The sequence below is a fragment of the Phyllobates terribilis genome, unplaced genomic scaffold, assembly GCF_046119375.1.
Source record: "Phyllobates terribilis strain yellow unplaced genomic scaffold, ASM4611937v1 Scaffold_12__6_contigs__length_324123572, whole genome shotgun sequence".
In the NCBI taxonomy this organism is placed as follows: domain Eukaryota; kingdom Metazoa; phylum Chordata; class Amphibia; order Anura; family Dendrobatidae; genus Phyllobates; species Phyllobates terribilis.
In genome coordinates, this window is record NW_027362772.1 from 202,589,843 (window position 1) to 202,607,960 (window position 18,118).

The following is an 18,118-nucleotide window of genomic DNA, read 5'->3' on the forward strand; positions in this document are numbered from 1 at the left end:
GCCTCATCACCGGCCTCAGTGGACTGCGCAGCGCTGGTGAATATCATCAGAAATCATAGGTGGCGTCACGAACATTTTTATAAACTTAACATCTATCAACGCCTTTTCAAAGAGTGACCCCAGAGTACGGGCCCGGGAGCCGACCACCGCGACATCCCTAAAGGCCAGGCTAAAGGCCCGGGTAACCGAGTCATCCCCCATCCCCTGGGCTTGTCAATTGTATATTCAGTCTTGCTTTTTAGGGAATCTGTCAGTAGGGTCAACCTTCGTGAGCCATCTATATGAGCATGTAGGTGGTAGGAAGCTGAAAAAAATGATATAAAGATATCTGCGATCGAATGTCTTATTCCAGAGAAATCCATGTTTTTCTCATATATAAATGAGCTGTTATCAAGAATCTACCTCCAGGGATTATTTTAACTAGAAGGAGGCGTTACCAGTGTGATATCTAATGACTGACACTGCAGAGGTGTGTGTGATTATACCTGACACATCTGCAGGTTCCTCTCAGAGCTTCAGTTTTCATCTCACAGCCAGTGTTGCAATATTGTTGAAATACAGCAGAGCTGTGAGAGCTGCAGTAAATGTGTTTGTTATGAGACAAAGTTCAGTTCTACTATTCTTTGTTAGTTACATTGCTCACATTGGTAATGCCTTTTTTATTTAACTTAACCGCTTCCCGACCGCCCACTGTAGATAAACGTCCGCGCTGCCTGGGCTCTGTGCAGCGCGGACGTTTAAAAACGGTGGGTGGTCCCGCAGCGCTCAGGACCCCCAGGGTCCTGCAAGCGCTGCAGGAGCGGTGCAGAGCGATACCTCTGACAGGGAACATCATCGGGACCTGATTGGATCAGGTCCCAGTGATGTTAACCCTTTGCTGTCTTCTATATGCCGCGATCTATAGTGATCGCGGCATATAGAAGACAGCAGGAGGAGAGGGGGTCGTCCACTTACCTCTCCGACGACCCCTGATACCTTTCAGGACCTTGGGTTGCTATGGCAGCTGGAGGTCACATGACCGCCTCCAGCTCTGCCATATATGTTGTCCTGCCTGGCTCAGCCTGCAGCTGAAGCCAGGCAGGAGACTCTGACTCTGAAACAGTCAGTGAATATCTCATGTAATGTAATATATGTCTATTAAATTACATGAGATCAGGGATCAGAAAATAAAAATTTATGTCCCATACTGGGACTAAGTAAAAATGTAAAAAAAAGTAAAAAAAAAATGTTTTGAAACTGTTAAAAAAAAAAATACAAAATAAATTAAAATAAATAAATAAAATATTAAACCGATAAATCCGTATATTTATGCAAAAATAAAAAAAGTACACATATTTGGTATTGCCGCGTCCGAAACAACCCGAGCTATAAAACTGTCACACTAATTAACTCCTTCTGTGCACACCGTAATAAAAATAAATAAAAAACGGAGCAAAAAACTATGCTTTTTCCTCATATCGCCAAACAAAAAGTGGAAAAAAATGCGATCAAAAAGCAAAATGGAAATAAAAATGGTACCGCTGAAAACATCATCTTGTTCCGCAAAAAAAAAGCCGCCATACAGCTCCATCAGCCGAAAAATAAAAAAGTTATAGCGCTCAGAATAAAGCAATGTAAAAAAAAAATATTTTTTCTATAAAATTGTTTTATTGTGTAAAAGCGCCAAAACATAAAAAAAATATACAGTAAGTGTAGTATCGCTGTAAACGTACTGACCCGAAGAATAACGCTGCCTGATCACTTTTACCACACGCAGAACGGAATAAAAAAAAACCCTCAAAAAACAATTCCTGAATTGTTGGTTTTTGTTAATTTTACCTCCCAAAAAGCGGAATAGAAAGCGATCAAAAAATGTCCCGTACCCAAAAAAGGTACCAACAAAAATGTAAACTCGTCCCGCAAAAAACAAGCTGTCACATGACTCTGTCGGCCGAAATATGGAAAAATTATAGCTCTCAAAATATGGCGATGCAAAAACTAAATTTTGCAAAAAAAAGCGTCTTAGTGTGTGACAGCTGTCAGTCATAAAAACCCGATATAAATCTGGTATCTCTGTAATCGCACCGACCCGAAGAAAAAATAATCTAATCAGTTATATCACACTAGGAACGGCGTAAAAAAATAAATAAAACCAATTCTTCACCTGCTACTGATTTGTTTATTATGTCTCCCAAAGATCGCAGTATGGCTCGGCACACATTTATTCTGCGCTCTGCGCTGAGCACTTACGCCAGAGTTTCCGTGTAAATCTCTGAAATATGTGATTCAGCCGGAACCCATGACGGAAGATTCCCTGTAATGAGGCAGATATAGGCCACTGTGGATGCCATCTGGCCTGTGATCCCACGGTGTCATTTGTTTTAGGCGTGCATAAAAGTGCGGTTGGCCACAGTTTTGTGCACTTCTGAAAAAAAGGACACCACTAAACAGAGGCCAGACGGAGTCCAGAGTAACTCTGCTGCCTCATTACAGTGAATGGATCCCGCAGGGGTTTCATCTGAATTACATCACTTGGAAATTTAGATGGAAACCCCGATGTAAGTGCTCAGCCTAGAGTGCCGGATAAATGTTACGTAAAATGTTCCCAATGAAAGCTTCAACTCAGTCCTCAAAAAAAGCTAGTCCCCACTCAGGTCCGTCATCTGTTAAAAATATAAGGGACTTCCAAGTTACTGGTAGCAGAAAGGCTCTGGAAAAGCAAAAAGGCCCTTGCCCCCCAAAAGAAATTCAGAAAATTTTGTGCTCCCAAATCCAAATGCCTATTCTACAATAATTTGTTCTCCAATTGTCAAATAGCGCTCCGTCCCCCCCAGATCTCGCCGTATGGCTGAGTGGTACGATACAGCCACATATGGGGTATTGCCACTTTTAGAAGAAATTGTGTGACACATTTCGGCACCATTTTTACCCATTGCCCTGTGTGAAAATGTAAAATCTGAGGGTAAAAATTTTTTTGTGGTAAAAATATAATTATGCTTTTTTCACTGCCCAATGGTATAAATTTAAAAATTAAAAAATACTCACTACTTCCCTAGATGAATTCCTTGAGAGGTGTAGTTTACAAAATGGGGTCACTTGTGGGGGTTTCTGCTGTTTCGGCATGTCAGCGACTCTTCAAATGTGACATGGTGCCTGCTGCCTATCCCAGCCAACATAGCCCTCCTTTCTCTTCCGAACCCTGCCGTACACCAAAGCAGTGGTTTTCCCCCACATATGGGGTATCAGCGTACTCAGGAGAAATTGTACAACAAATTTCATGGTGCAATTTATCCTGTTACCCTTATGATAATGCAAAATTAGGGAATGAAAAACATTTTTTGTGGGAAAAATGTGAAAATTTTATTTTTATGGCTCAATATTATAAACTTCTGTGAAGCAGCTGGGGGTGCAAGGTACTCACCACACATCTAGATAAGTTCCCTAAGGGGTCTAGTTTCCAAAATGGTGTCACTTGTGGGGGGTTTCCACTGTTTAGGCACATCAGGGGCTCCCCAAATGCAACATGGCGTCCGCTAATTATTCAAACAAATTTTACATTCAAAAAGTCAAATGGCGCTCCTTCCCTTTCAAACCCTGCCGTGCGCCCAAACAGTGGTTTCTCTCCATATATGGGGTATCGGCGTGTTCAGGAGAAATTGCACAACAAATTTCATGGTGCAATTTATCCTATTACCCTTATGATAATGCAAAATTAAGGGATGAAAACCGTTTTTGTGGGAAAAATGTGAAAATTTTATTTTTACAGCTGATTATTATAAACTTCTGTGAAGCACCTTGGGGTTCAAGGTGCTCACCACACATCTAGATAAGTTCCCTAAGGGGTCTAGTTTCTAAAATGGTGTCACTTGTGGGGGTTTTTCACTGTTTAGGCACATCAGGGGCTCCCCAAATGCAACATGGCGTCCGCTAATTATTCAAACAAATTTTACATTCAAAAAGTCAAATGGCGCTCCTTCCCTTCCAAACCCTGCCGTGCGCCCAAACAGTGGTTTGCCTCCACATATGGGGTATCGGCGTATTCAGGAGAAACTGCACAACAAATTTCATGGTGCAATTTATCCTATTACCCTTATGATAATGCAAAATTAAGGGATGAAAAACGTTTTTGTGGGAAAAATGTGAACATTTTATTTTTACAGCTCAATATTATAAACTTCTGTGAAGCACCTTGGGGTTCAAGGTGCTCACCACACATCTAGATATGTTCCCTAAGGGGTCTAGTTTCCAAAATGGTGTCACTTGTGTGGGGTTTCCACTGTTTAGGAACATCAGGGGCTCTCCAAACGCAACATGGCGTCTGCTAATTATTCAGACAAATTTTACATTCAAAAAGTCTAATGGCGCTCCTTCCCTTCCGAACCCTGCTGTGCGCCCAAACAGTGGTTTTCCCTCACATATGGGGTATCAGCGCGCTCAAGAGAAATTGAACAAAAAATTTTGGGGTCCAGTTTTTCCTATTACCCCTATGAAAATAAAAAAAATTGTGTCTAAAGTAACATTTTTGTGAAAAAAGTTAAATGTTAATTTTTTTCTTCCACATTCCAAAAATTTCTGTGAAGCACCTGAAGGGTTAATAAAGTTCTTGAATGTGGTTTTGAGCACCTTGAGGGATGCAGTTTTTAGAATGGTGTCACCTTTGGGTATTTTCTGTCATAAAGACCTCTCAAAGTGATTTCAAATATGATGTGGTCCCTAAAAAAATGTTTTTGTAAATTTTGTTGGAAAAATGAGAAATCGCTGGTCAACTTTTAACCCTTATAGCTCCCTAACAAAAAAAATTGTTGGTTCCAAAATTGTGCTGATGTAAAGTAGACATGTGGGAAATGTTATTTATTAACTATTTTGTGTGACATATCTCTCTGATTTAAGGGCATGAAAATTCAAAGTTTGAAAATTGCAAAATTTTCAAAATTTTTGCCAAATTTCCGATTTTTTCACAAATAAACGCAAGTGATATCAAAGAAATTTTACCACTATCATGAAGTACAATATGTCACGAAAAAACAATCTCAGAATCAGGGGAATCCGTTGAAGCGTTCCAGAGTAATTACTTCATAAAATGACAGTGGTCAGAATTGAAAAAATTGGCCCGGTCACGAAGGCAAAAACAGGCTCTGGTGCGAAGTGGTTAATATCTGGAGGCAGATTCTCATGCAGATCATTGTCCTCCCCATAGCCTGGAAGAGGTCATTTACATATAAAAAAACATGGATTTCTCTGGAATAAGGCATCAGATCGCAGATAAAGGTATAATTTTATTCAGTTACCTACATGCCCATATAGACAGGTTAGGATGGTTAATCCTACTCACAGATTCCCTTTAAGGGGTGAAGTCCAAGTGATTGATATAATTTAGTTTTCACTGTTGGCGTGTACTTCTTCCATCTGTATTATGTTGATCAATAATGAGCAAACAGAAACAATCATGAGGAAGAAGAACATTCCCCCACCATAGCTTACAACGGGCTACTCCTGTGTGAGCTGTAATGTCAAACAGCCTGATGTCACTGCAGAGCCATTATGAATTGTTGTGAACAGATCAGGCAAGTTATTACTAACACCTTTGAGCTTTCATCTCCTGGTAGTCCATGTGGGGGGAGGGGTAGTAAAGCAGAGTTTATCTATGTCTCATTAGACATCCTTCTATTAGCTCTGCTACTCTCATAGCATGGTCACCTTTGTTGTACTACCCTTCCACACACACTGCCTGTCGAGAGATAAGACAAAGGTGTCAGTAATCACTTTCATCTGTTGGGTTAAACTTGCCTGATCTCATTGCACAGCAATTACAAGATGAGCATAATAAACATAAGTGTCATTGATGCTGACACTTTTTTCTAATCTCCAGACTGGGAGTGTGGGGGAAGGGGCATAGGTGACAGCTCTATGAGAGGAGAGAGCCTGTTAAAAAAGTTTGTTATGTGACACAGCTAAACTCTGCAGTACTGCCCCTCCGCCCACATAGACTGCCAGAAAATGGGACAAATGTGTCAGCAATCACACTTATGTTTATTGTGCTTATGGCAACTTGTAATAGTTCTGCATTGAAATCAGAGCTGTCTGTCATACATTTTACACAATGATAAATCTGCTCTAAGCTAAGGTGGGGGTGTGTTCATCTTTCCCTTGAATGTTGCATCCTGTTTATGATTGGTCAATATATTACAGTCGCATGATGTAGACGCCCCCAGTGAAAACTCTCTAATGATGTGAACTTGGACTTAACAGAAATTACTCATTAGATAAAAAATACTTTGACTGCTAATATCTCTGCATCAAAAGGTGAAAGAAAAAAACAAAACACTGTTTATTCTGCTCTGTAGCCTTTATTACATTGTGTATCCTGTTCAACATGAAAAAAATTGGTGAAAGGTCCTCTTTGATCACACAATGTGGCATGAAGTGTAGGTGGGAATAAACTAAGAGTTAACAGAGCAGCAACAATTTTGTATAGTTCTCTACAAATAATCAAGCACACTATAAGGCACAAAATAGATTTTTTTCTTTTTTTTTCGATTTGTATATTAGCTACATATATATGTCATTAACATGTCTACCTCATTTTTTATATAATGTTCTTGTGGGTGAATTTGATTTGTATTAAATGCTGTAGTCATGTCCCAGCCATTAACAAATCCAACATTGAGATCTTTGAAGATTATTTCCATTATGAAGTAGTGAACATATGCATGGAAATCACTCATTCCTTCATACTCATTTTCCATCTCACTTGTGTTCTCAGTCTTAATGATAACTTTTGTTTCTTGGCTTCTGCGAAAGAGACGTTCAATAGCACGACGAATGTTGAGGAGTCTTCGGATGTAGTGATGAACAGGGAATAATCTGAAATGTACTCCAATGTTTAGAGCAATCACGGTATGCTCATTGCCTCCAATAAGGTCGATTTCACGTGGGATAGAGCGCTCTTCTCTGAGAGATACAAATGCCAAGTTCACAAATGGCCTGCCATGTCTTTTCCAAATAACTTGTATATTTCGTTCTATATCCACACCTAAATGCTTCTGTGCCCATCCTTTTTCATAGACGTTCATAAGAGAAAGTGCTGTAAAAATAAAAGTAATTTACATGCTTATAACAAAGCATAAAGTAAAGAAAATTTCATACATGTATATATAAAAAATGATTTGAGGTTTGCCAATAAGAAGATTTTTTTCTAAGACAAGTAAAGATCTCATCGAAATTAAAAATCTAATGTAGAACAAAACCAAATATTTTTTACCCAAAATGTTTCCTTTTCCCCTAAAAGAAATATTTAGAATTTAAGTGACACAGCCAACCAAATGAATTGGTGAAATAAACACTTTTAGTTGAACCAACTATCCAGAGAAGACTGCATAAATGGTAGAATTTATGGTAGACATGTAGAGAAACCACGACTGGAGGAGAGGAATAACGAGTAGAGTCAGTGGAAATAAGTACAATGGAAATCCAGTTGAGTCTACGCAATCTGGATGCATATTTCTCCAACAGTAAAGGTGTCTGCCTATACACACATACAGTGAGACCTGTCAGTCTAGGTGTGTGGGGCAGGGAAAAGTTAGCAGGGACAGACTGTTGTGACTAGTCATCCTAATTACCTCATTCCTGGCTGCCTTTTTTTAAAACGGAATCTGTCAGAAGGATCAACACTATTAAGCTGTCTATATGGGCGTGTATGGCATGGAAAGTTGAATAAAATGATACCTTGATATCTACGATCCTATATCTTATTAATGAGAAATCCACATTGTTCTTAATATTTAAATAAGCTGTTAAGATCTATGAGCCAGACACAGATTTCACTGATAATCTGATTCAATAGCTTATTTTAAATAAACCCCCTTTTTGAGACATTGCCAGTTTGAGACATGTAAAAACTGACAATTTACTCTCCTGAGATTGTAAGCGGTGGTAACCAGCAGCCTATTTAACCACGCACTGCAGTTTCAGACTTTTTAGACTACTTGTATTGTATAAAGGGTCCAAAAATTATCCCTTTAGGAGGACGGATGAATGTCTTGCTATTGTTTATAAACAGGAGGTGCAAACGGAAGAAGATGTGGCATTTTCACATACTTTAGTGCAAAATTTGTCCCTGTTTGGGGAGTGTTAACAGCTTAGTACAGGCATGGGACAGACATGGAGATGTGAGGCAGTTTAGGCAAGCAATGGCAATCCCGGCAGCAGCAGTACACTCTAGCACTATGAACAATGTGGGCAGTCAGGAGATATGTGACCGGTGTGACTTGCTGTGGCTGAAGCTGGAACATCATGGTAGAGAGAGATATGACATGGAAGACAAGGAGATGTGTGGCAGTTTAGGGCAAGCAACAGCAGACAGCCACAATGGCAAATAAAACATCTTGTCCATCATGTCAAATATATTGTAGGTGTTTCTGGTGCCTCAGTTACTTGTTGAAGCCCTAGCAGTGGCACAGGCCAGAGAACATTGTATCTGCATGGATCGCAGAGGGGTGTGCTGGTCTTATGTGTGGTCAGCAGGCATTCAATCAGCTTAAGCTTCACAGATCACAAAACAGAGTTTATCTTGGTAGAAATAGCCCATTTAAACTTTCATTTCAAAGCTGTACAAAATTTCCCCCATTTTGCTTTTATAATGAGGGTCTAAAAGTGTGGCTATCAAATACACATCACTTTGTTTATTATTAGTAGTACACCTGTGCTCCCACATGCATTGCAGCATCCAGTTTTCAATGTTGACCAGCATGACCAAGGGCCCCGTCGCTTCATTGTCATCACCCTGCTATGATGGTTGGTTGTAATGGCCAGTATCATTGCCATCATCATTTTCACTCTGTCTGCCACGTCCCCCTCTTGTCCCAAATCTACAGTGCCTTGAAAAAGTATTCATACCCCGTGAACTTTTCCACATTTTTTTTACATTACAAACACAAAGTTAAATGTTTTTTATTGGAATTTTATGTGATATACCAACACAAAGTAACAAGTATTTGTGTGAAGTATAATGGAAATGATACATGGTTTTCAAAATATTTTTATCTGAAAATATAATCTCAATTATATTAATTAATATATTAATTAATCAATTAATCTCAAAATATATATCTGAAAATTTTTACGTGCATTTGTATTCAGCCCCCCAATTTTTGTGGCTTTTCAAAGAGCTTCAGTAGGTGATAAGCATCCCTCATTAGCTGTCAGTGTTGGATCTTCAAAGTAAGCTACGCACCAGTTTGACTGCTGCATAATGTACATTAGTCCATTCCTGCTTTATGCTTTTGATTCATATGCTACAACATATACTGTGTTGAATTCCAGTGGGATGCGATGTGGCATTGGAGCAGACTGGTTTTTTTTTGCTAACACAGGAGGGCGTGCTTAACCACTTAAGATCTGTTGAAATAGGCAGACACTTTTCTGGCCATAGCCACCATCTTCCTCAATCATGTACAGTATATGTATGAAAAAAATGTTGCACTACTAAATTAACCCCTTATTGAACGCTGATACACATTAAAATGGCGGCTGATAAAGGGGCTTATTTCCTCATCACCTTTTTGAAACGGCGATCGAGAATAAGGAAATAGCGCCACCCGGCAGCGGCAATTCCCGCGGGTGTCAGCTGTATATGACAGCTGACACCCTGCAGTATCGGCCCCGCTGGTTTTGATGCCGATTGGGGCCGATTAACCCCTTAAATACCGCTGTCAATCGTGACAGTGCTATTTACGTGGTTACAAGGGGGTCGCAAGATCCCCTTAGTAACTTAGCAACCATCGGACTCCTGCGATGAGAGTCGTGGGTCCGATGGTTACCATGGTACTCTGAGGTCATGTGATGACCTCAAGGTGTGGTGGCCTGTGAGATCCAGCTATAGGCTGAGTCACATAGTTACATAGTTACATAGTTTACATAGTTTATAAGGCCGAAAAAAGACAAGCGTCCATCCAGTTCAGCCTATTTCTTGTGCACTGCCGCTATTCCGCAGCGTTGATCCAGGGGAAGGCAAAAAAAACCCATGCGGTATAGGCCAATTTACATCATTGAGGAAAAATTCACTTCCCGACACCAATCTGGCAGTCAGATTAAATCCCTGGATTAATTAACTATCACTAAGCATAAAATTTAATTTTATTGTTCTCAAGAAAGGCGTCCAGGCCTCTCTTGAACTCATTAAGTGAGTTGGACATCACCACTTCCTCTCCCAGAGAGTTCCAGAGTCTCACGGCTCTGACCGTAAAGAATCCCCTTCTATGCTGGTGCAGGAACCTCTTTTCCTCCAGACGCATAGTGTGCCCCCTCGTCTTTGTCACCATCCTTGGTATAAACAGGTCATGGGAGAGATCTCTGTACTGCCCCCTGATGTATTTATACATGTTTATGAGGTCTCCCCTAAGCCTTCTCTTTTCCAACGTAAATAGGCCTAATTTTGACAACCTCTCTGGGTATTCTAGTCCCTCCATTCCCTTTATTACCTTAGTCGCCCTCCTTTGTACCCTCTCTAGCTCCAATATGTCTTTCCTGAGCACCGGAGCCCAGAACTGTGCACAATATTCTAAGTGCGGCCTTACCAGCGCTTTATACAGAGGAAGAACAATGTTCTCATCATATGCCCCTATTCCTCTTCTGATGCATGCCATGACTCTATTTGCCTTCGCAGCTGCTGCCTGACACTGGGCACTGCAATTTAATTTGCTATTAACCAAGACGCCCAGGTCCTTCTCCATGTCAGATTTCCCCAACGGTTTCCCATTTAATATGTATGGGTGACTGCTGTTTTTCTTTCCCATGTGCATGACCTTACATTTATCGGCATTGAACCCCATTTGCCATTTTTTGGCCCAACTCCCCAATTTATCTAAATCCTCCTGTAGCTGTGCCCTATCCTCATCTGTATTAACTACTTTACAAAGTTTAGTATCATCTGCAAATATTGCTATTTTACTATGCAACCCTTCCACTAGATCATTAATAAATATATTAAATAATATAGGGCCCAAGACAGACCCTTGAGGCACCCCGCTAGTAACCCTGACACACCCTGAGCTTACTCCATTGATAACCACCCTCTGCTTTCTATCACTCAGCCAGCTATTTACCCACTTGCACACATTATCCCCCAGACCAAGCATTCTCATTTTATATACCAACCTTTTGTGTGGCACGGTACCAAACGCTTTGGAGAAGTCAAGGTATACAACATCCACTGACTCTCCCCGGTCCAGCTGTGAGCTCACCTCCTCGTAGAAGGCGATCAGGTTTGTTTGGCAGGAGCGATTCCTCATGAATCCATGTTGATATGGAGTTAGACAGTTATTATCATTAAGATATTCTACAATAGCATCTCTAATAAATCCTTCAAACAATTTACCCACAACAGACGTTAAGCTGACTGGTCTATAGTTCCCAGGGTCACTTGTAGACATTGACAGTCTCATGCACTGCAGTACACGAGTACTGCAATGTATGAGACCAGTGATTAAAATAAAAAATTATACACGTCCCACAGTGAGACAGAGTGAAAAAGTAAAAAAAAAAGTAAAATAAAATATGTAAAAAAAGTAAAACAAACACACAAAAAAGTGCACACAAATCATTAAAATCCATTTCGCCACTCAAAATGCAGCATTTGTGATAAAACAAAAATCAACAAATAAAAAGTACACATAATTGGTGTCGCCGCATCCGGAACGACCTTCTCTCTAAAACTAGCATGTCATTTATTCCGTTTGGTGAACGTCGTAAAAATAAAAATAAAAAACACTCCAAAAATGTCGCTTTTTCATCATACTGACTCACAAAAAAGTGAATAAAAAGTGATCAAAAACTCATATATAAAAAAAAATGTTTAAAATAAAGAAGCCAAACCATCCAGCAAAAAACAAGCCCTAATATGGCTCATTTGGCAAAAAAAATAAAAAATTTACAGCTCCCAGAATATGGCGATGCAAAAACAAATTCATTTTTTGTAAAATATTGTTTTCAGTCTGTAAAAATAGCAAAGCATAAAAAAATATAAATCTGGTATCGCTGTAATCATATCGACTTGACAAACATATCGGTCTTATCACTTTTATCACATGGTGAATGACGTAAAAAATAAAAAATAAAAAGAATAACTGAATTACTGTTTTTTGTTCATTCTGTGTCTGAAAAATCTGAATAAAAAGCGATCAAAAAATATTATGTGCCCCAAAATGGTACCCAAAAAATCTGCAATTCATCCTGCAAAAAATAAGCCCGAACCATGACCGACATCTTCCCCTTTAGGAGATGGGTTAGGGATGCCAATCTCCCAGCAAAATTAGGTATAAACTGGTGGTAGTACCCAATGATACAGAGAAACGCTCTCACCTGTTTGGTAGTCAAAAGGCCTGGGCCAGTTTTGAATGGCCTCAATCTTGTTTACTTGGGGTTTGATAACCCCACGGCCAATCACATACCCTAAGTATCGGGCTTCCTTGAGACCTATTGCGCATTTTTTTGGGTTCGCTGTTAACCCTGCGACTCTGAGTGAATTCAGCACTGCTTGTACCTGGGACAGGTGGGTATTCCAGTCTGTACTAAAGCTGATGATATCATCTAAATATGCCGATGCATATTTCTGATGAGGCTCTAACACTATGTCCATCAACCTCTGGAAGGTGGCCGGGGCCCCATGTAATCCCAAAGGCAAGACGACATAGTGATAGAGACCCTCTGGTGTTACAAAGGCAGTCTTTTCTTTCACCGATTCTGTCAGTGGCATCTGCCAGTAAACCTTGGTCAGATCAAGTGTGGTGAAGTACTGGGCCTGCCCCAGTCCCTTGATGAGAATGTCTACCCAAGGCATTGACTAAAGGTCAAATTTTGACACCTCATTCAATTTACGGAAGTCAATACAAAATCGTAATGTCTTCGGAATCAGCAAAATGGGGCTAGCCCACTCACTCCTGGATTCCTCGATGACTCCTAACTGGAGGATTGGTTTTACTTCAGCCGCGATGGCTTGCCTCCGGGCCTCTGGCACACGGTACGGTTTCATCTACACCCTCACCCGAGGCTCGGTGACAATGTCATGTTGGATGACAGAGGTGCGGCCGGGTAGTTCGGAAAATACGTCCGTATTCTGCTGCACTAATCTCCGTGCCTCCCGCCACTGCTGCTTAGTGAGAGTGTCACTTATCTTTGCCTCTCTTGTGGCCTCTTGCCGGGCCGGCGTTGGATGGTCCACAGGCGAGACGTCCGGAGTTGCCTCCATAACCATATACTCCCGGTCTTTCCAGGCTTTAAGCAGATTTACGTGATGTAACTGTTCGGGTTTCCTCTTCCCGAGTTGGTACACTCTGTAATTCACCTACCCAACCTTTTCCCAGACTTCATATGGCCCTTGCCACTTTTCCAAGAGCTTACTCTCTGCAGTGGGCACTAATACCAATACCCGATCCCCTTCTTTAAAAGGACCTAACCGTGGCCTTTCTATTATATGCTCGGGTCTGCGCTGCTTGAGCATCCAGGAGGTGTTACTTTACTATAAGCATGATCGCTGCGATCCGATCCTGCATATTTGCCACATGTTCTATTATACTCCTATGTGGGGTAGGCTCCTGTTCCTACGTCTCCTTTGCTACGTCTAGCAGACCTCTAGGATGCCTGCAGTACAGTAGCTCACAGGGAGAGAAGCCTCTGGAAGCCTGTGGCACCTTGCAGACAGCGAACATCAAATAGGGCAGTAACATGTCCCAATCCCTTCCATCCTTGGAAACCACTTTTTTAGCATAGATTTAAGTGTCTTATTAAATCTCTCCCCCAACACATCGGTGTGTGGGTGGTACACCGATGTCCACAACTGTTTAATTCGGTGCAGCTTACATAGCTCCATTGTCATCTTGGACATAAAAGGAGTCCCCTGATCTGTAAGGATCTCCTTTGGTAGCCCAAGGTGGCAGAACATTGCAAACAGCTCGCAGGCGATAAGTTTTGCTGAAGTGTGGCGAAGCGGTATTGCCTCTGGGTAACTGATGGCATAATCTACTACCACCAAAATATGTGGGTGGCCACGGGCGGATTTTACTATAGGCCCCACCAGATCTGTCGCAATCCGCTCAAATGGTACCTCTATAATGGGTAGAGGTACCAATGAACTCTGGAAATTTGCAGTGGGTGTGGTAAGTTGACACTCGGTACATGACTCTCAATACCTCTGTACCTCAGCGTAAATCCCAGGCCAAAAGAACCGCTGCAGAATATATTCTTGTATTTTCTTTACCCCTAAGTGTCCACTCTGCAGGTGTGTGTGGGTCAACTGTAGCACCGCTCAACAGTACCACTGAGGTACTACTAGTTGCTCTACGACCTTGTCCCGGATTTTGTCAACCCCATAGAGTAACTCTTGGTTGACCGTCATGCGTGGAAAGACGGTTTGTGCACCCGGTTGCTGAGCCACCCCATTTACCTCTATTACCCTTTCCCAGGTCCGGGTCAGGGTAGGATCCTGCAGCTGAGCTGTCCCAAATGTTCCCCGGGACACTTCCAGCTCTGGGATCGATGGGGTCTCCTCGACCTCTCCTGCCAATAACTCTAGGGGAAACCTATCGGGGTTACACTCTGTCCCTAGGCTGATGACCCCTATGGCAGGTATCCCTGACTCGGGATCTTTGGGTTCCACACCCGGAATGACATTTACCCTGGGAGGGTTAATTCTATTCTCCCACAGGGACCAGAACAGGGGCAAGTCTCTTCTCAAAACAGTCCCGTAAGGCAGGGTCTTCACCACTCCCACCACATGTTTCACCTCCCCACACGGAGTGGAAAAAGTAACCTCCAAGGTCGGGTATGCTCGGAGGTCCCCATGTATGCAAACAACCCTGATTTTCCATCCACTGGGGTTGTCCCCAGCAACCAGTGACCCATGGACTAGAGTCACTAGGCTCCCTGAGTCCAAGAGAGCCTCTGTCTGGAACCCGTTGACGAGTACCTGGCACACTTGGGGCTCGCTGCATGCAGCATTTGCAGTTGCGGTGCCGACTGTCTGGGCATACATCGAGACCCTGCGCGTAAACCTGCAGTCCATAGGTTCCACCGTTAGGGGCAGTTGGCAGCCACGTATCCTTGGCCTTGGCATTGCCAGCACCTGATAGTGGAGGCACCATTAGTCTTTGAGAACTTTTTAGGGGAAACTGGTGTCCTGCTATTTTCACTCCGGGTTACGCTTTCAGTGTATACTCGGTGTTGACTGTCCCCAGCAGAGGGACGTGACCCTTTCCCCGGCACCTGGGCTCCGGTGTGACAGTCGCAATGGTGCAGAGTCCCGTATAAAGTTCTGAGTGGCCGTGTACAGCTCGATCAGGCTGGCTACCTGGTCTAGAGTGCCTGGGTCCCAATGCCCCACCCAATTCTGTATAGCCGCTGGCAGAGTTTTCACTAGCCGGTCGACCACCACCCTCTCCGCCATCTGGACCGGAATCAAGGTCTCAGACTGGAGCCACCTTTTAACTAGCTGCAGCAAGTCATATGCCTGAGATCTGGCCGGTCGGGCCTCCACAAAGGTCCATGAAAACACCCGTTGGGCTCTCACATAGATGTTAACCCCCAGTCGGGCAAGGATCTCACCTTTCAGCTTCCCATAGTCCTAGGCATCCTCCTGACTGAGGTCAAAGTAGGCCTTCTGCGCGTCGCCCATCAGGAATAGAGCCACCACTTCAGCCTACTGGTCGGCTGGCAGGTTCTCCCATTCCACTGTGCGCTCAAAGACAGTGAGGAAGGCTTCTACGTCATCCTCCGGACTCAGCTTCCTCAACGCGGAATGGATCTTGTCCCGGGCCTCACGACGATCTGGGGTTGGTGTTGGTGGTGTCTCTTGCAGAGCCACAATCTGCTGCAGTAACAGGTTATTAGTCTGTTGTTGTTGTTGCTGTGTGAGGACCAGCTGTCTCAGGATTTCCTCCATCTTGTCAGCGGACCTGGGCTGCAGAGTGGCAGGCCTAATGACACACATGCAGCTGGCATTGGGGTATGCCTCAATTCACACTGCCTGCATTCTCCACCATATTGTAGTGCGGCAGTGTTCACACTGTGCAGTAATGAAGCAGTGACCCAAGGAAAGTCCAACTTAAACGGCTTTATTTGGCAAAACTCACAACTCAAAAGCAAAGGCTGTCCTCCGGATCGTAGCCGGGATATCCATACAGTCCATGTTATCGTGGAAGACGGCCGCGCCGTGTCACTTAGGGTGCATCAGATATGTCGCCTTCATATGTTCAGCTTCACACAAGCTTGCAGAGCTTACTGCTATGTTCCTTGCAGTCCCAACACTGACACACCCAAAACCTTTACTGCAGGTTTCTAAAAGGAATCTGTGGCCATGAGCCACTTGTAAGACCTGGGCTGGAGGGAGTGGACCGCCTCACTGCCGTCCTGTAGTCCACTCCAAGAATAAAAGCCCTTGCCGGGTTTTCTTAAATCCAATTTAGACAAATAGCTTGACTAAGTTCAAACTTTACTTTTACTCTGCACTGCAATCACAGCTGTGTCTGTGATAGCAATGCACTCCACCGGGTTCAAAATGCTTCTATGCGCATACTAGGGGATACATACTGTCCCTCGCATATGATCCCTCTCACTGCCTCACAACTGGCATATTTGCAATTCTCCAGAATAAAGCCTGACGTGATTGTTACAAAATAGTCACTGCAGCAGTAGATTAATTCATGGAGAGGTGCAATTTCTACAATGGGACAAAAAATGGTAAATGGTAGTGACGCGCCCCTGGGCCTGTGTCGCGCTGCGCTGCGCATGCGGGAGCTTACCCGGAGCCGGATCTGTGGAGGGTTGTAGTCTCGTGGCGGTGACCCGGTCCGAGCCCAGGGAGTCAAACTAGACGGCAGTCCATTAGTAGTAAATGGTTGATGACTACGCCACCCGTTGAGTGCAGCCAGGGGGCTGCTGCTGCAGGGCAGACCGCTGAGGCCGATGGTGGGATTGTGCAGCGTGATAGTATAACCCCCAACGGGAGGGGTATGGCCTCAGGGCAGCCGACGTGGATGATGGGGGTAGCAGGAACCACTCAGAGACGGTACGGTGTAGTTCAGGGTCTTTACTGGTAACAACAAAAGACCCTCCCGGAGTACTTGCTAGCGGATGGGGCCTGGTCAGTCCTTGAGCAGATGGGATCTCCCCTGGCCAGGCGTAGTTGTAGGCCTCCCAAACTGACTGTACTCTTCTGGCTACCTTGCTAGGAGCTGATGTAAGTAGCCCACGTCCCTGAGTGTACCGTGTGGTGCTCACCCGTATGGCCGGTGACTCGGGGCCTTCTAATGGCTTCCGCTCCACGATGGCGGTGCTGGTCCCACGCGTGTGACCGTGCCTTCGGGCTTCTGGGCCAGAGGACCTGAAATCCCCTGCCTGACGGATTCTGCTGCTGGGCAGGAATTAGTCCCCACAGCCTCGGACTCCGGGTCCGGTAAAAAGTCTTCTTAGTCAGGGCGAACTCTGCAGCTGCCAGCCCCTGACTCCTTGTAACTGCTGTTTCTTCCTATGCTGTCTCTACTTCTTCTCTTCTTCTACTCACTCACCCTGCCTCAGCCCCAGGTTTATATAGGGGAAGTTCTTCCCCTCCCAAGACTGGGCAGGAGGTGTGGCATGCACAGGATCCCTGACTAAAGGACCTCCCACCTGCTCTCAGACATAACATTACGTTACTGTGGCAACCAGACCCCTGGGGTGTCACATTCCCCCCTAGTAAAATTTAGTACTCCGGGACTAAACACATTTAGAAAACATAACAAGGCAAAACATTAATAATACAATAAGAAAACACATAAAGATGGTTACGGCGTGTCCGCAACCGGGTGCAGTCTCTGAAGAAAGCAAGGTGTCCATTTCACCAACACAGGGAGACGTAACCAGGTAGGGGTCTGTTCTACCCCGAGTCCTTGACAGTCTTTAGTCCATCCTGGGTTACGCTCCAACTATATACAAGGATTCCCGGTAAATCCACCAAGGATTCCTAAAAACAACTAGAAATACAAAATTACACACAAGCAACTATAGACAGGTAAACATTATAAAATAGCTTAAACATTTAGATCCTCCAACGTGCGGGTAACTGGCCTCTAGTGGCCCTAGTGGACCTACGGAGCTGACTGTCTGGCCCTGA

At 43.5% G+C, this 18,118-nt stretch overlaps 1 protein-coding gene across 3 annotated transcripts in view; it reads right to left on the bottom strand.

Annotated features, from left to right (window-relative positions):
* Positions 1-5,871: 5,871 nt before the first annotated feature.
* Positions 5,872-18,118, bottom strand: part of LOC141173207 (NXPE family member 1-like) — a 263,120-nt gene continuing 250,873 nt past the window's right edge. For all 3 annotated transcript variants that reach the window (XM_073657840.1, XM_073657838.1, XM_073657839.1), the window contains one exon: positions 5,872-7,063. In XM_073657840.1, coding sequence (XP_073513941.1) covers positions 6,525-7,063 — 539 coding nt within the window. In that variant the 3' untranslated portion in view covers positions 5,872-6,524. The remainder of the gene's footprint in view (positions 7,064-18,118) is intronic.